The sequence below is a fragment of the Protopterus annectens genome, chromosome 8.part0 (genome assembly GCF_019279795.1).
Source record: "Protopterus annectens isolate FY-2018-M chromosome 8.part0, PAN1.0, whole genome shotgun sequence".
In the NCBI taxonomy this organism is placed as follows: Eukaryota; Metazoa; Chordata; order Ceratodontiformes; family Protopteridae; genus Protopterus; species Protopterus annectens.
The window spans coordinates 1,289,277,387-1,289,295,561 of record NC_056741.1 but is presented as its reverse complement, the minus strand read 5'-3'; the positions used below and the strand labels follow the sequence as shown (position 1 = coordinate 1,289,295,561).

General features: G+C 45.9%; 1 protein-coding gene across 6 annotated transcripts in view; it reads right to left on the bottom strand.

Annotated features, from left to right (window-relative positions):
- The window catches only part of ARHGEF1 (Rho guanine nucleotide exchange factor 1), a 3,019,431-nt gene that overhangs the window by 1,721,927 nt on the left and 1,279,329 nt on the right, over positions 1-18,175 (bottom strand). For all 6 annotated transcript variants that reach the window (XM_044080805.1, XM_044080809.1, XM_044080807.1 and 3 more), the window contains one exon: positions 14,378-14,476. In XM_044080805.1, the coding sequence (XP_043936740.1) occupies positions 14,378-14,476 (99 nt within the window). The remainder of the gene's footprint in view (positions 1-14,377; positions 14,477-18,175) is intronic.

The window sequence follows — 18,175 nt, the reverse complement described above, 5'->3', positions numbered from 1 at the left end:
TGTTGTCTGTCCTTATTAGCAGGTGGCCCTGTTGAAGGAAAGGTTTGAAAGCCTCGATTGCGTGTATCACTGCCAGCATTTCCTTTTGGTTTATGTGCATTTGTAGCTGTCCTTGAGACCATAGCCCTTGGATACATTTGTCCTCCATGTGTGCTCCCAAACCTCTGTTTGAAGCGTCCGTGGTGATGGTTTGGTTTGCTTTTGGTTTGATGAAAGGCAACCCTCTGTTGGACTAGCAGGCTTGAGCCCACCACAGGAATTCCTTTTGAAGGCAAGGGATGATTGAAATCAAAGTTTCTAAGCTGTGACTGTGCTGAGTCCATACACTCCTTAGGTACCATTGCAATTTTCTCATATGCAGCCTGGCTTGCGGAATTAGAATTATGCAGGATGCCATGAAACCCAAGGCCTGCAGGATTTTCCTTGCAGTTAGCCGAGTTTGTCTTGTCAGATTCTTGAAGTAATCTGGAAGTGGTTTCTGTTTTTCTTCTGTGAGAAAGGCCATTTGGGTGGTTGTGTCTAGATCTGCACCCAAAAAGGTTATCCTTTGGGGTGGAACAAGTCTTGATTTTTGGATGTTGACTGTGTATCCCAAGGCCTGTAATAGTTGGATGGCATAGTCCAAGTCCTTTATCAATTTTGTCTTGCTGTCCGCTTGTATCAGGCAGTCGTCCAGATATGGGTAGATTTGAATCCCCTGAAGTCTGCAGTGTGCAATTACTGATGCCAGGCATTTCGTGAATACTCTGGGCGCAGTAGATAAGCCAAAGGGCAATGCTGAGAATTGATAATGCTCTGATCCTGCAAGAAATCTGAGGTGTCTTCTGCAACTTTGTCGAATGGGGACATGCAGGTATGCCTCCTTGAGATCTAGAGTCACCAGCCAAGACTCCTTGCCCAGCATGGGAAGAAGCTGCTGTAGGGTCAGCATCTTGAATTTCAGCACAATGAGGTAAGTATTCAGTGCGGACAGATCGAGAATAGGCCTCCATTCATTTTCTTTTCTTGGAACAAGGAATAACCTGGAATAAAAACCTTGGCCTTGTTCTGAGAGAGGAACCTTTTCTATGGCTTTCATTTGTATTAATTTTGTGATCTGCTTCAAAGCCTCCACCCTCTGATTTGGTGGCAGGTCTGGCATAACTTTTCTTTTTGGCAATGTGTGAAAATGGAACCTGTATCCTTTGTCTATTATTTGCAGTGTCCATGAGTCCCTTGTAATGTAATGCCAATTTTCTGAAAATAAAGAAAGCTTTCCGCCCAATGGTGGTTCTAATTGAGCCCTGGTTGGCGGAGTCAAAATTAAGTCATTGTGTTTGTCCTGGTGTAGCAGTTGTTGTTGTTCCTGCACTACCTCTCTGGTTGGGAGGCTGCCACTGATGGCCTCTGTAGGGGCCTCTAGCTTGCCCTCTACCTCTGGCACGCCTGTTCCTGCCTCTCTGTGATCTGTCTGAGTCCGGAAAGGACCAATTCTTAGTAGGCAAATTTCTGCTGAATCTCAGTGGTTGTACTTGCAGAAAGTCCTTGACTGTTTGCGCAGATTTTGCCTTTTCTTCAAACTTCTTTAAGACCTCCTGAGCCGTGGAACCAAATAATTTTTGTTTTTCCATTGGAGCATCCAGGAGCTTAGCTTTAACATGATCTGGTAGAGATTGTTCGTTCAACCAGGCATGCCTTCGTAAAACTGCCCCTGTCATAGCTGACCTACATGAAGCTTCCAGTGCATCATAACCACAATGCAAAAAATGGTTGCTAACCTGCTGTGAGTTATGTACCAGATCCTGAAGAGATTTACGGTCAAGGGGCTCAGAGGAGGAAAGTTTCTTATACAATTCATCTAACAAATACTCTTGGTACTGAATCATATGAAATTGACAATTTAATGCCCTCATGGAAAGAGTTGCAGAAGAATAAACTTTCTTTCCCCATCGCTCTAAAGCTCTAGATTCCCTTTCGGAAGGTAAAGGATTTTTAGCAGTGGCAGCTGCAACCCCTTTTGGGCCCTGTGAAATAGTTTCTGGGTCTGCAGTGTGGGCCTTGTACAGGTGAAAATGAGAATCCGGGACCCTGTAGTACCTATCAGGTTTGGCAGGAGCCAGAGGGAGAGAATCAGGGGCTGTACTAGCATCAGAGTACACATCATCAATAACATTCAAAACAGGAGGTATAGCCAAAGGCCTATGCTGAGGTAAATGCAAAAAGGTCCTTAATCTTTTTCTGGAATCAGAAAATTCCTGGCCCTGCCATTGGAAATGTTCTCTCATAGAGTGCAGTGTCTCACCAAAAGAAAACTCTTCAGGAGGGGAGGCCGAAGGAATAGATTCTTCAGCATCAGAATCCTCGTAGGCCGAATAAGCCTCCTGCTGGTGCTCTGACAACACAGATTCATCCGTGACTCATCTGAAGAGTGGGGTCAGAGGCTCAACCCTGGGCCTTTGTCTGGAGGTGGAAGAGCCCCTGTCGGGTGAGGTTGAGAACCTCTAATTAAGGAGATAAGATCCTCTGCTAGGCTGAGAATTTGAGTGCTGGTAGAAGGCCTCTGAGAGGTAGACTTGGGAGGCAAAGCTTTGGCAAGTTTGGCAGCTTTAGCCCTAGAGAAGGCCTTAATGGACATGGATGCAGGGGGTCTGGCTGCACCACGAGCAGGGGTGGACTTGTCTAAAGGAATGGTGTCGGACATGTCCTGGACACCGGTTTCCGTAGGTAGTTCAATAACCGACTCGGCCGGAGCCTCTGAGGCCGAGGTAGTCGGTTGTAAGGTTTCGGCAACAGGAAGCACCGAGGACTCGGTTTCAGCCGAAACAGAGACACTCGCGGTAGGCCTGACCAAGGTTTCAGCTGAAACCGCGGGCCGCTAGGGTCGGTCCTTGTCCTTCCGTTTTTTAACTACATGTGGAGTCGGAGTCTCCGACGGCATCTTATACGCAAAATTAGCCCCAAAAAATTCCTCCGCAAACTCCGACCGATGCTTAAGAGTTCGTCGGTTGAAGGAAGCACAGGCAGAGCAGGCCGAGACGTCGTGGTCTGGGCCTAAGCAAGGGAGGCAGTAAGAGTGGAAATCCTTATGAGGTATTTGTTTCCCACAAGTTAAACAATTATTTACTTTATCTGACATCGGCTGAGGCAAGAAAGAGTCCCCAACGGGGTACTTAGCTTTTTCGAAGTCTTCGGTAGCTGAATCAAAGGAGCTGGCCGACCGGCACTTGCGAACTGCTTCTGCTTCGGGCACCACGCGGCAAGAAAGACTGAGGAAGATGGCGTCGGCTGATGCTTTTATACCCCAGACGCTCTGACGTCGGGGAAAGTGCGACATCAGCCGAGGCCAGACCCAGACTTTGGAATCCGGCCGACCGAAGGGCTGCCTGAGGCAGGACAACCCATATGTTATGACTGCAGATGCATCCTTGAAGGACATCTGGGATGAGCCAGAATGCCCTGCAACACTGCAGTGGCAAAGCCTGCTCTAGTTTTGGAATATAAAGGCAGATGGTAGTGTTTTGTGAAGGTATGCACAGAACTCCAAGTGGCTGCCTCCAAAATATCTTTGGTAGGAACTCCTCTGAGGAAGGCTGTAGAGGTAGCTGTGGCCCTGGTGGAGTGTGATCTGATGCCTGTAAGGACAGATTTTCCATGATAGGAGTAACAAAACCGTATGCAGTGGCCTATCCGTTTTGAAATTGTCTGTTTGGTAACTGGCTTTCCTTGAGCTCCTACAGCATAAGACACAAAAAGTTGTTCTGATTTTCTGAAAGGCTTTGTTCTGTCCAAATAGTAACGTAGCTGTCTATGGATGTCTAAGGAGTGTAGCAGCCTTTCCCCTTTGTTTTGAGGATTAGGGTAAAAGGTAGGTAAGTGTATGGCTTGATTTAAAGCTACCCTGGATACTACTTTAGGCATAAATGATGGATTGGTTCGAAGGGAAAACCTGTGCTGATGGAAGATGAGAAAGGGCTGAACAGCCATGAGGGCTTGTAGTTCCGAAACCCTACGAGCTGAGGTTATGGCCAGAAGGAAAGCTGTTTTCCAGGACAAATATTGCAAATCTGTTGAGGCAGCTGGTTCAAAAGGAGGCAATGTTAATTTTTCTAAAATGTAATTAAGATCCCAGGCTGGCACAGGTTGCTTCTTTGGTGGTCTTATATTTTTTGCCCCTCTGAGGAACTGTCTTAAGAGTGGGTGAAAGAATAAGGGTGGATCCGTGTTGAATTCTGCAGAAATGGCTGAGGCGTGGATTTTTATGGAGGAAAATGAAAGTCCACTGTTCAGCAACTCAGCTAGATACTGTAGTACCTGAGGCAAATTCAGTTTTCCAGGGTCCTGGCCTTTTTTCTCATTCCAAGAGCAAAACCGTTTCCATTTTGCGGAGTAAGCCTTTCTAGTAGATGGCCTTCTGGCCTCCAAAATGATGTCCTGCACCTCTTTGGGGAGTAGTGTCTGATGAGGTGTTAAGGAATTTTCCATGCAGCTAGACTGAGTTTTTTCAGCTGGCTGTGAAGAGTTTTGTAGCTGTGCTGAGTCAACAGAAGAGGCATTAGAGGCAGGGGCCAGGGAGGAGTATGTGTTAGGCTCATCAGGAGTGGATACCAGTGTTGCCTCGGCCAGTCTGGAGCAATCAATATCATCTTCGGTCTGTCTGTTCTTGCTTTCAAGAGCACCTTAGGCAGAAGAGGCAGAGGTGGAAAAGCGTAAACTGTCCATGCTGTCCAACTGAATGAAAGGGCGTCCACTCTCCAGGCGTTTGGATGAAAGGTCCTTGAACAAAAAGTACAGTTTTGTACCTACCATAAATGTAGATGTCCGATAGGTATGCATCTGCAGTCATAACATATGGGTTGTCCTGCCTCAGGCAGCCCTTCGGTTGGCCGGATTCCAAAGTCTGGGTCTGGCCTCGGCTGATGTCGCACTTTCCCCAACGTCAGAGCGTCTGGGGTATAAAAGCATCAGCCGATGCCATTTTCCTCAGTTTTTCTTGCCCCAGATGCCAGGTGCCCTCTAGGAAGGCTAAATTTGGATAAATGCAGAAAAGTTCCAAACATTTGCAAAATTATATAAATATATACATGTATAAACAAACAAATACACCATAACAGATTCCCCCAGCTAGCTAAAAGAGGGGTAAGTACCCTAGGAATACCACAGAGGGGTAGAAGGGAGGGTAAACCTGACTGCAGATGCATACCTATCGGACATCTACATTTATGGTAGGTACAAAACTGTACTATGTCCTTCAAGGATGCATCTGCAGTCATAACATATGGGTAGAATACCATAGCCAATCTGGGGGAGGAGGTACTAAGAAAAGGATGGTGTAGTTAAGATCCCCTGCAGGACTGCAGTAGCAAAACCTGCTCTGGATCTGGAGTATAAAGGTAGATTTTAATGCTTGGCAAATGTATGCACGGAGCTCCAAGTAGCAGCTTCTAAAATGTCCTTGGTAGCCACCCCTCATAGGAAGGCTGTAGTGGTGGCTGTGGCCCTTGTGGAATGAGGCCTGATGTTTTCAGGAACTGTCTTTCCATGAAAGGAGTAGCAAAATCGAATGCAATTTCCTATCCATTTTGAAATTGTCTGTTTGGAAATTGCTTTTCCTTGCACCCCAGTAGCATATGCTACAAATAGTTGGTCAGTTTTTCTGCTAGTTTTAGTTCTGTCCAAGTAGTAGCATAGTTGTCTGTGTATATCCAGGGTGTGCAACAGTTTTTCCCCTCTATTCTGTGGATTTGGGAAGAACGTAGGCAAGTGAATAGCTTGGTTCAAGGATACCCTAGATACCACCTTTTGCATAAAAGTAGGATTGGCTCTTAGTGAAACTCTGTCCTGATGGAAAATAAGAAATGTCTGCACTGCCATTAATGCTTGTAACTCAGATACTCTTCTTGCTGAAGTTATTGCCAGAAGGAATGCAGTTTTCCAAGACAGAAACTGTAGATCCGCTGATGCTGCTGGTTCAAAAGGAGGAAGTGTCAGTTTCTCCAGCACAAAGTTGAGATCCCAAGCAGGTAGAGGGGGTCTTCCTGGAGGTTTAATATTTTTGATCCCTCTCAGAAATTGTCTGAGGAGAGGGTGTGAGAAGATAGGTGGATCCACATTGTATTCTTCTGAAATTGCTGAGGCATGAATCTTAATGGAAGAACAGGACAGGCCATTGTGGAACAATTCTGCTAAGTATTCCAGGATATGTGTCATGCTTGCCACTGTGACATCTGAGCCTTTTGATGTGCTCCAAATGAGAAATCTCTTCCATTTAGCTGAGTATGTCTTCCTTGTGGAAGGCCTGCGAGCTTCCAAGATAATGTCCTTCACCCTCTGTGATAAAACAGTTTGATTGGGTTTTAAGGAATTTTCCAGGCAGTTAGCTGCAATGTTTTCAAGTTGGGATGCATGGTCCTGAAATTGTTCTGCGTCAGAAGAAGAGGCCATAGGGGGAGAGGCCATGGTTTTGCCTGAGACATGCTTCTCAATAATGGATACCAGTGTTGCCTTGGCTAGTCTGGAGCTATCAGTATCACTCTTGGCTGTTCCTCCCTGATCTTCAGTAGAACCTTGTACATTAATGGGAGAGGTGGGTAGGCATATACTTTTAGGGCTTTCCAGCTGAAAGAGAGAGTCCACCCTCCAAGCTTGTGGGTGGTATGTCCTTGAGCAGAATGTCTTCAGTTGATGGTTGAGTGGGGAGGCGAACAGATCTATCTCCGGCATTCCCCATGCCTTTGCTATGAGTTGGAAGATGTCTGGGTGCAGCATCCATTCGTGTGCATCCATGGTAGTTCTGCTTAAGCTGTCTGCCAGTGTATTCTCTTTTCCTGGCATGAATTGGGACTGTAGTTGGATATTGAGTTTCAGGCATAGTTCCCATAGATTCATAGCCAGCCGGCATAGAGGGTAAGAGTGTGTACCTCCCTGCTTATGTACCACATGACCGTGGTGTTGTCTGTCCTTATTAACAGGTGGCCTTGTTGGAGGAAGGGTTTGAAGGCCTCGATTGCATGCATCACTGCCAGCATTTCCTTTTGGTTTATATGCATGCTTAGCTGTCCTTGAGGCCATAGGCCTTGGATACATTTGCCCTCCATGTGTGCTCCCCATCCTCGGTCTGAAGCGTCCGTGGTGATGGTCTGCCTTGTTTTTGGTTTGTTGAAAGGCAACCCTCTGTTGGACTGGCAGGCCTGAGCCCACCACATAAATTCCTTTTGAAGGCATGGAATGATTGGTATCAAGGTTTCTAAACTGTGACTGTGTTGAGACCATACACTCCTTAGGTACCACTGTAATTTTCTCATATGCAGCCTGGCATGAGGTATCAGAATTATGCAGGATGCCATGTAACCCAGGGCCTGCAGGATTTTCCTTGCAGTAAGCTGAGTTTGTCTTGTCAGAATCATGAAGTAATCTGGAAGTTGTTTTTGTTTTTCTTCTGTGAGAAAGGCCATTTGGGTGGTTGTGTCCAGATCTGCACCCAAAAATGTTATCCTTTGGGATGGCACTAGTCTTGACTTTTGGATGTTGACTGTGTATCCCAAGGCCTGTAGCAGGTGGATGGCATAGGCCAAGTCCTTTATCAAATTTCCCTTGTTGTCCGCTTGTATTAGGCAGTCGTCCAGGTATGGGTAGATTTGAATTCCCTGTAGTCTGCAATGTGCAATTACTGATGCCAGGCATTTCGTGAATACTCTGGGCACAGTAGATAAGCCAAAGGGCAATGCTGAGAATTGATAATGCTCTGATCCTGCAAGAAATCTGAGGTGTCTTCTGCAACTTGGTCGAATAGGGATGTGCAGGTATGCCTCCTTGAGATCTAGAGTCACCAGCCAAGACTCCTTGCCCAACATGGGAAGAAGTTGCTGTAGGGTCAGCATCTTGAATTTTGGCACAATGAGGTAAGTATTCAGTGCGGACAGGTCGAGAATAGGCCTCCATTGATTTTCTTTTCTTGGTACAAGGAATAGTCTGGAGTAAAATCCTTGGCCTTGTTCTGAACGTGGTACCTTTTCTATAGCTTTCATCTGAAACAAATTGTTGATCTGTCTTAAAGCCTCTGCCCTCTGATTTGGTGGAAGGTTTGGCATTCCGTTTCTTTTTGGCAAAGTGTGGAAGTGGAACCTGTATCCTTTGTCTATTACTTGCAGTGTCCATGTGTCCCTTGTAATATAATGCCAGTTTTTTGAGAATAAAGCCAGCTTTCCGCCCAAGGGTGCTTCCAGTTGATCCCTGGTAGGCGGAATCAGAGTTAAGTCATTGAGCCTGTCCTGGTGCAGTAGTTGTTGTTGTTGCTGTTGCACTACTCCTCTGGTTGGCAGGCTGCCACTGACGGCCTCTGTAGGAGCCCTTCGATTGGCCTCTGCCTCTAGGGCGCCTGTTCCTGCCCCTCTGGGCTCTGTCCAAGTCTGGAAAGGACCAATTCTTAGTAGGCCAGTTTCTGCTGAATCTCGGTGGTTGTACTTGCAGGAAATCCTTAACTGTTTGCACAGATTTTGCCTTTTCTTCAACCTTTTTTAAGATCTCCTGAGCAGAGGAGCCAAATAAATTTTGTTTCTCCATTGGAGCATCCAGGAGTTTAGCTTTAACATGGTCTGGCAAAGATTGTTCCTTCAGCCAGGCATGCCTATGAATAACTGCCCCAGTCATAGCTGATCTAAATGAAGCCTCCAATGAGATTTGTGTACCAAATCCTGAAGGGATTTACGGTCAAGGGGTTCAGGAGAAGAAAGTTTCTTATTCAGTTCAACTAACAAATACTCTTGGTACTGTATCATATGAAATTGACAATTTAATGCCCTGACAGAAAGAGTTGCAGAAGTATATACCTTCTTTCCCCATCTCTCTAAAGCTCTAGACTCTCTTTCAGAGGGTAGAGGATTTTTGGCAGTGGCGGCCGCAACCCCTTTAGGGCCCTGAGAAATAGTTTCTGGGTCTGCAGAATGGGCTTTATACAGATGGAAATGAGAATCCGGGACCCTGTAGTATCTGTCAGGTTTGGCAGGGGCCAGAGGAAGAGTATCAGGGGCTGTACTGACATCATTGTACACATCATCAATTACATTCAGAACAGGAGGTATAGCTAACGGCCTATGTTGAGGCAAATGCAAAAAGGTCCTTAATCTTTTTCTAGAATCAGAGAAATCCTGACCTTGCCATTGAAAATGCTCTCTCATGGAGTGTAGAGTCTCACCAAAGGAAAACTCTTCAGGAGGGGAGGCCGAAGGGATAGATTCCTCAGCATCTGAATCCTCATAAGGCGAATAAGCCTCCTCCTGGTGGTCTGACAACTCAGATCCATCCGTGGACTCATCTGAAGAGTGTGGGTCAGAGGGGTCAGTCCTGGGCCTTTTGTCCGGTGGAGGGTGAGAGGTCCTGTCTGGGTGAGGCTGTGAACCTCTAATTAAAGAAATAAGGTCCTCTGCAAGGCTGAGGATCTGAGAACTAGAGGAAGGCCTCTGGGAGGTAGTTTTGGAAGGCAAAGCTTTAGATAGTTTAGCAGCTTTAGCACTAGAAAAGGCCTTAATGGACATGGAAGCAGGGGGCCTAGCTGCCCCACGTGCAGGAGTAGAAATGTCCAAAGGTAGGGTGTCGGACATTTCCTGAACACTGGTTTCGGTAGGAAGTTCGGTAGCTGACTCAGCCGGGGCCTCCCAGGCCTCGGTGGTCGGATGAATGGGTTTGGAAGTAGGAATCTCCGAGGACTCGGTTTCGGCCGAAACCGAGACACTCGCGGTAGGCCTTGCCATGGTTTCAGCCGAAACCGCAGGCTGCGAGTGTTGGTCGTTTTCCTTCCATTTTTTCACCAAATGCGAAGTTGGAGTCTCCGTCGGCATTTTATAAGCAAAACTGGCCCCAAAAAATTCCTCTGCAAACTCCGACCGACGTCTAAGAGTTCATCGGTTGAAGGAAGCACAGGCTGAACAGGCCGAAACGTCGTGGTCTGGGCCTAAGCAAGGAAGGCAGTAGGAATGGAAATCCTTATGAGGTATTTGTTTCCCACAAGTTAAACAATTATTTACTTTGTCTGACATCGGCTGAGGCAAGAAAGAGTCCCCAACGGGGTACTTAGCTTTTTTCGAAGTCTTCGATAGCTGAATTCACTGGATCTGAACGACGGGCACTTGCGAACCGCTTCTGCTTCGGGCACCGCGCGGCAAGAAAGACTGAGGAAAATGGCGCCGGCTGATGCTTTTATACCCCAGACGCTCTGACGTCGGGGAAAGTGCGACATCAGCCGAGGCCAGACCCAGACTTTGGAATCCGGCTGACCGAAGGGCTGCCTGAGGCAGGACAACCCATATGTTATGACTGCAGATGCATCCTTGAAGGACATCCCATATGTTATGACTGCAGATGCATCCTTGAAGGACATCTTTCCCAATTGATGATTCCTGTGGGAGGCGAAGAGATCTATGTCTGGCCTCCCCCACGCTTGGATTATTTTTGTAAACACTTGAGGATGCAACTTCCATTCGTGTGGATCTGTCATATTTCTGCTTAGTTTGTCTGCCAGCGTGTTTTCCAAACTTGGCAAGTACTGTGCTTGAAGTTCGATTTGCCATTCCAGAGCCAAGTTCCAAAGTGTCATGGCTAGTCTGCACAGGGGGTATGAATGTGTTCCTCCTTGTTTATAGATTCATAGATTCATAGATTCATAGATTAGTACTAAGCTAACTGCCCTTGCGAGCCATTTTAAGCCTAGCCAATTATCCCTTGTGAGACTCAAACCCTGCACCTTGTGTTCGTAAGGCAAACACCTTAACCATTAGGCCACCCTCCCAACCCAAAAGCAATGGCCAGGTTCGAACCCAGGATACCATGCACCATAGTCAAAGTACTGAACCACTAAGCCATGACAGTTTATGTACCACATTACTGTGGTGTTGTCTGTTCTTATCAATAATTGTCCTGGATGCAGGAGGTCCTTGAAAGCTGTAATAGCATTTATCACTGCTAGCATTTCTTTTTGATTGATGTGAATGTGCTTTTCTTTTTGGGACCATTTGCCCTGAATGCACCTGTCTGTCATGTGCGCCCCCCAGGCGTAATCTGAGGCGTCTGTTGTGATGACTTGATTTGCTTAAGGCTTGCAGAATGGGAGACCTGTGTTTGTTTGACATGCTTGGGCTCACCATAGGAATTCCTTTTGCAAACATGGAATTATTGGTATTGTTGTTTCTAAACTGTGGCTGTGTTGACACCATAGGTTTTTTAGGTACCATTGAAGTTTCCTCATATGCAACTTTGCACATGGGATTAAAAGAATGCACGATACCATGAAGCCCAGAGCCTGCAGGATTTTCCTTGCAGTAAGCCTGGTACAATTTGCTAGCATTTTGAAGTACTGAGTTAGTTGCCCCTGTTTTTGTGGCGTAAGATAGGCCATCTGGGTGTTTGTGTCCAAGTGGGCACCCAGGAAAATTATTTTCTGAGATGGTGTTAGTCTGGATTTCTCTTTGTTGATTGTGTATCCCAGAGAGTTCAGTAACCGTGTTGCATAAGCCAGATGATCCAGAAGTATGTGCTTGCTGTCCGCTTGGATCAGGCAGTCGTCCAAATAAGGGTAAATTTGTATCCCCTGAAGTCTGCAGTAGGCAATTACTGATGCCAGGCATTTCGTGAATACTCTGGGCGCAGTAGATAAACCAAAGGGCAATGCAGAGAATTGATAGTGGATTGAACCTGCAAGAAATCTGAGGTATCTTCTGCAACTTTGTCTGATTGGGACATGCAGGTATGCCTCCTTGAGGTCCAACGTTACCAGCCAAAACTCCTTGCCCAGCATGGGAAGAAGCTGCTGTAATGTGAGCATCTTGAATTTTGTTACGAGTAAGAATGTGTTTAGGATGGATAAGTCCAAAATGGGTCTCCAGTCGGTTCCTTTCCTTGGTACCAAAAATAGCCTGGAATAAAAACCTTGGCCTTGTTCATGAGTAGGTACCTCTTGAATAGCTTTCATGTCTATGAGCTTTGAAATTTGTAGTTGTGCCTCTGCCCTTTGATTGTGTGGCAGGTTTGGAATGCCTCTCATTTTTGGTAGAGTGTGAAAATGAAATCTGTAGCCTCTGTCTATAACATCCAGGATCCATTTGTCTGTTGTGACAATATGCCAATTTCTTGCAAATAATGCCAGCTTTCCTCCCAAAGGTGCTGCCAGCTGAGACTTGCTTGGCGTGGAAAGGAGGAAGTCATTGGGTTTGTTTCCTATATTGTTGTGCACTGTCTTTGCCACCTCTTGGTGCTGGAGTTTGCCATTGCCTGCCTCTATATGATCCTTGTGATTGTCCTCTGCCCCTTGAGCACCTGTATCTACATCTTTGGGGCTTGTCCGTGGCTGGAAAGGACCAGTTTTTAGAAGGCCAATTTCTGCTAAAACGTGGTGGTTGAACCTGCAGAAAAGCTTTGACAGATTGCATAGATTTGGCTTTTTCTTCCATTTTCCGTAGTATCTCCTCAGCATTAGTACCAAATAGCACATCCTTTTGTAAAGGAGCATCTAATAGTTTACTTTCACATGATCAGGCAAGATTTGTTCCCTAAGCCATGCATGTCTACAAATAACTGATTCTGTAACAGCAGCTCTACTTGAGGCCTCTAGGGCATCATAGCCACATTGTAAGGTGTGTTTACCCACTTGTTCTGCACTATGCATCATATCCTGCAACTCCTTTAAATCTGGTTGTTCAGGTTGAGACATTTTATTTCTTAATTGTGATAACAGAAACTGCTGATATTTAAGCATATGAAACTGACAATTTAAGGCCCTCATGGCTAGGGTGGCCAAGGTATACACCTTTCCCCCCCACCTTTCTAAGGATCTAGACTCTCTTTCGGAAGGTAGTGGATTCTTAGCAGTAGAGGCCTTCATTCCCTTGGGGCCTTGAGAAATGGTTTCAGGGTCAGCATTATGGCTTTTGTACAGAAATTGGTGAGAGTTAGGAACTCTGTAGTACCTATCAGGCTTGACTGGGGCAGGAGGCAGGGAATCCGGACTAAGGCAAGCCTCCAAATAAACATCATCCAGTACGTCCAAAACAGGAGGAATAGCCAGAGGTCTGTGTTGAGGTAAAAAAAGAAATTCCCTAAGTCTTTTCTTGGAATCGGAAAAGTCTTGGCCTTCCCAATGGAAGTGTTCCCTCAAGGTGTGCAAGGTTTCCCCAAAAGAAAAATCCTCAGGAGGAGATACAGAGAGAATGGACTGCTCCACATCAGAATCTTCAAAAGGGGAGAAAGAGTGTTCCTCTACATCAGAATGATCTGAAAAAATGGAGCCCTGATCCGAAGAAGGAGAATCTTCCTCCACTCTGGGTCTCTTGTCTGGAGGGGGTTGGGAACCCCTGATAAGAGTAATTAAATCCTCAGCCATTTTAAGCATCTGCTTTTTAGGCATGGGGCCTGGAGATGGGCCCTGAGCAACAGGCCTCTTGGGATGCCTGGCTGATTTAGACTTAGTAAAGGCCTTAATTGAAAAGGAAGATGAGGGTCTAAAGACACCATAGGTGGAAGTGGACCTGTCCACATTAGGAGGCTCAACGCTCACAGTGGCTTCGGTGGTTGTAGTCTGGGTATGGGCCGAGGTACCTGCGGTCTCGGTTACAGAAGACCCCGCCAAAGAAGTGTCGTCGGTAGTCAGGGACTGCATAGGCGTCTCGCTGAGAACCGGACCACGTGTAGCCGGTTTTGGCGTGGTGTCAGTGGGGACCACGGACCTCGCATGTCGGTCTTTGTCCTTGCGTTTTTTGGACAAAACGGTAGTCGGAGTCTCCGACGACATTTTATAATCAAAGGCTTTACCGAAAAAGTGTTGGGCAAACTCCGCCCGACGCTTAATAGTGCGCTTATTGAAAGTAGAGCAAAAGCGACAGCCCGAGACGTCGTGGTCTGGGCCTAAACAAGGTATGCAGAGGGAATGGATATCCTTATGCGGTATTTGCTTCCCACAAGAAATACAATTGTTAACTTTTTCTGACATCGGTCTGAGGCAAGAAAAATTTTCCCCAATGGGGTACTTAGCTTTAATGAAGACTTCGGTTTCCAATTTTTCGTAAATTCAGGAGCTGGCCGACCGGCACTTGCAAACTGCTTCTGCTTCGGGCACCGCGCGGCAAAAAAGACTGAAGAATATGGCGTCGGCTGTGTCTTATATACCCCTGTCGCACTGACGTCAGGGAAGAGAGCGACGACAACCGACGCCGGACCTAGACTTTGGAATTCGGCCGACCGAGGACCCGCCTGACGGCAGAAAACCCATCTGTGATTACTGCAGCTGTATGCACGATGAACATCATTTAAGTTGCGTAACAACTTGCACTATTAAAACAAGTTTATAACAAAACTTTCATGATATACAAGGAAAAATACAAGGCTTGCCTACAACTGCCACTAAATTAGAACTTACCGCTCCTTTTTCCAGGAATGTGTGGTAGAAATCTACAAATTGTTTCTTATATTCTTTGGCACTGTATTCCTTGAAAAGATCAGCATGAAGATAAGCCAGCTAAAAATGTAAAGATAAAAAGAGTAAGGCATGACAAGTACGAATTCCTCCAACTCTTCAACTACTGTAAAGTAGGTCTATCATTACTCTCACAGTTCAAAATCAGAGGGTTGATTTCATATCAGAACACTACAACTCAAGCTGTAGCTCAGTGGCTTGTGAAATATAAATTTGCGCTCATGTCTGTACACACTACACACACACAATCTCACACGCTATAGACACTCAACTAGCACGTTTTTAGAATTTGGAAAGAAAGCAAAGTACCCAAATATGAAAACATGGGAAGAACAAGCACACTCTACATAATCAATTACTGCAGGTCAGAAATGAACCCTTACACTGTGAAGCACAGCTGTTAACAAATGGGCCACCATACTGCCCTAGCAATGTACACAGCATTGGACTTCCTATTGCCAAATAGAGAGATTTGCACACCAGCGATGATACCATCCACATCCCAGAATGTCGCAAAGTAAGAGATGTCAGCACTGCGCATGTCAAACTCAAAGGGCTGCACCTTTTCCTTTTGAAAGCAGCATGATGGAGCCTTGGCTGCTTGTCAGATTCTTAAGTTTCACAACCTAACATTTGGCCTACTCTATGGGACTCCACATCAGCACTAGCATCAAAAGGCTATTCTCCTCATGGCAAGTAAGTGGCGATGAGAAACCACTACCCCAACATTCAATAAAGTTATCACATTTCAATACTACTAAATCTACCAATATGTACTAAGCCTACGAAGAAAATGATATCTTCTGAACTCTTTTGACTCACTGCCACTGCAAAGACTACAATCTGCAGGAGACTGACAATACATGTCATGACAGCTGAATGTTGAAAACTTGCTATTCTGTAAGATATCTACATTACACAGTTCACTACAGAAAGCACAGCTGTGTACACTTACCATAAATGTAAATGTTCGAGCGTATTCACTGTTGCAGTCATCACACTTGGGTAATCTGCCTGCAGGCAGCCCTCAGTCAGCCCGAATACATACTTAGCATTTCTGCATCGGATGCTGTCACTCCAGAACTGATGTCAGGTGGTCAGGGGTATAAAAACAGGCAGCCAACGCCATTACATCAGTTTTTCTTGCCCCAAATGTCAGGAGCCCCCAAATAGGGAGCTAAGTTATGGCGGGGAAAATACCACCAGTAAAAAGTAAATACCAATACCCCTGAAAGGGGTGAGGAATAGCCATAGAGTGGAGACAGAGAGAGAAAAAGTACAGTTGTGTACCTACCATAAATGTAGATGTTCGAGTGTATTCACTGTTGCAGTCATTACACTTGGGTTATCCTGCTGGCAGGCTACCCGCAGTCGGCCTGAATTCCAAAGTCCTGGTCTGGCGTCGGTTGCTGCCGCCTCTTCCCTGACGTCAGTGCGCCAGGGGTAGAAAAGATGCAGCCGACGCCATTTTCTTCAGTTTTTCTTGCCCCAGATGTCAGGTGCCCCCAAAAGGGTAGGCTAAAAAAAATTGATTATAAAAGCATGCAGTAAAATAAACAATACCTTCATCTACAAGCAAGCACACCACATAGGTTGTATAGGAGAGAGAAGTACAGATAAGTCCCAGCAAAGAAAGGGGGATGGTGGTTGGGTAACCTGGACTGCAACAGTGAATACACTCGAACATCTACATTTATGGCAGGTACACAACTGTACTATGTTCATCGTGTTTCACTGTTGCAGTCATTACACTTGGGTTGAATCCCAAAGCTGAGGTTGAGCGGCTGGGTCTAAACAGAATTAGGAGTGGCTAAAAGGCCCTGCAGAACTGCAGTGGCAAAGCCTGCTCTTGATTTAGAGTAAAGAGGTAAGTGGTAGTGCTTAGTAAAAGTGTGCACTGAAGTCCAAGTTGCAGCCTCCAAAATATCCTTGGTTGGTACTCCACTGAGGAAGGCTGCTGAGGTGGCTGCTGCCCTGGTAGAATGTGGTCTAATGCCCTTAGGCACTGGCTTGCCATACTGTGAATAGCAGAAACTAATGCAGTGTCCTATCCATTTTGAAATAGTATGCTTTGAGATAGCCTTTCCTTGTGATCCTGCAGCATATGCCAGTAAAAGTTGCTCAGTCTTTCTGAAAGCTTTAGCTTTGTCCAAGTAGAAGAGTAGCTGTCTGTGTATGTCCAAAGAATGCAGAAGTCTCTCCCCTTTATTCTGTGGGTTTGGGAAAAAAGTAGGCAAATGAATGGTTTTGGTTAAGAGCCTTACTGGACGCCACCTTAGGCATAAATGTTGGATTTGTCCTTAGAGAAACCCTGCCCTGATGGAAGATAATAACAGGTTCCACAGCCATCAATGCCTGTAACTCTGAGACTCTTTTTGCTGAAGTTATTGCTAGGAGCAGAGCTGTTTTCCATGAAATTAATTTTATCTCAGCTGTATTGGCTGGCTCAAAAAGAGGCTGTGTGAGTTTTTCCAAGACAAAATTGAGGTCCCATGCAGGTATTGGTGCTCTCCTTGGAGGTCTTATATTTTTGCCCCCCCCTGAGGAACTGCCTAAGCAGTGGATGTGAAAAAATAAGTGGGTCTGCATTGTAATGAGCTGGAATGGCAGAGGCATGGATCTTAATTGATGAGAAGGCTAGGCCTTTGTCCAGCATCTCAGTTAGATATTGTAAAATCTGAAGCATATTTGGGACAAGCGTTTCAATTCCTTGTGCCTGGTTCCAAGCACAGAATCTCTTCCATTTTTCTGCATAAGATTTTCTGGTGCTAGGCCTCCTGACCTCCAAAATAACATACATAACCGCTTTAGAGAGAGGTGTATTCTGAATGGTTACACTATCCGCCATGCAGCCAGATTTAGGGTTCTGAGTTGGCTGTGCAGGATCTGATTGTTTTGTTGGGTCAGTAAATGAGGAATTTGAGGCAATATCCAGGCTGGGACTTGGGACAAGCTCCTTAGGATTGGGTACCAGTGTTGACATGGCCAATCTGGGGCAATTAGTATCATATGTGGCTTCTCTTGTCTGAACTTTAGGAGTACCTTGGGGAGGAGAGGCAATGGAAGAAAGGTATATACTACTGTAAGGTTGTTCCATCTGAATGACAAGGCATCCACTTTCCATGCTTTTTGTGATAGGTCCTTGTGCAGAATTTCTGAAGTTGGCAGTTGTGAGGGGAGGCAAAAAGATCTATGTCTGGGCATCCCCATTTCCTTGTTATCATGCTGAAGATTTGCGGATCTAGTTTTCACTCGTGAGGATCCATGAGGTTTCTGCTTAGTTCGTCTGCCAGAGCATTTGTTTTTCCTGGCAGGAATTGTGCTTGCAGGTGTACTTGGTAAGTCAATGCTGTGTTCCACAAAATCATGGCTTGTCTGCAGAGGGGGTAGGAATGTGTGCCCCCCTGCTTGTTTATGTGCCACATAACTGTGGTGTTGTCCATCTTTATCAGCAGCTGTCCTGGATGAAGTAGATCCTTGAAGGCTGTCAGGGCATTTTGTACAGCTAGCATCTCTTTTTGATTGATGTGAAGATGTCTTTGGCTTGGGGGCCATATGCCCTGAATACATTTTCCTGCCATGTGGGCCCCCCAGGCATGATCTTGACGCATCTGTTGTTAGTGTTTGCCTGGCTGTGGGTAAAGTGAATGGCTGTCCCTTGTTGTGGTGACAGGCCTGTGCCCACCATCGAAACTCCTGTTGCAGGCAGGGAATGAGTGAAATTAATGATTCCAGGCTGTG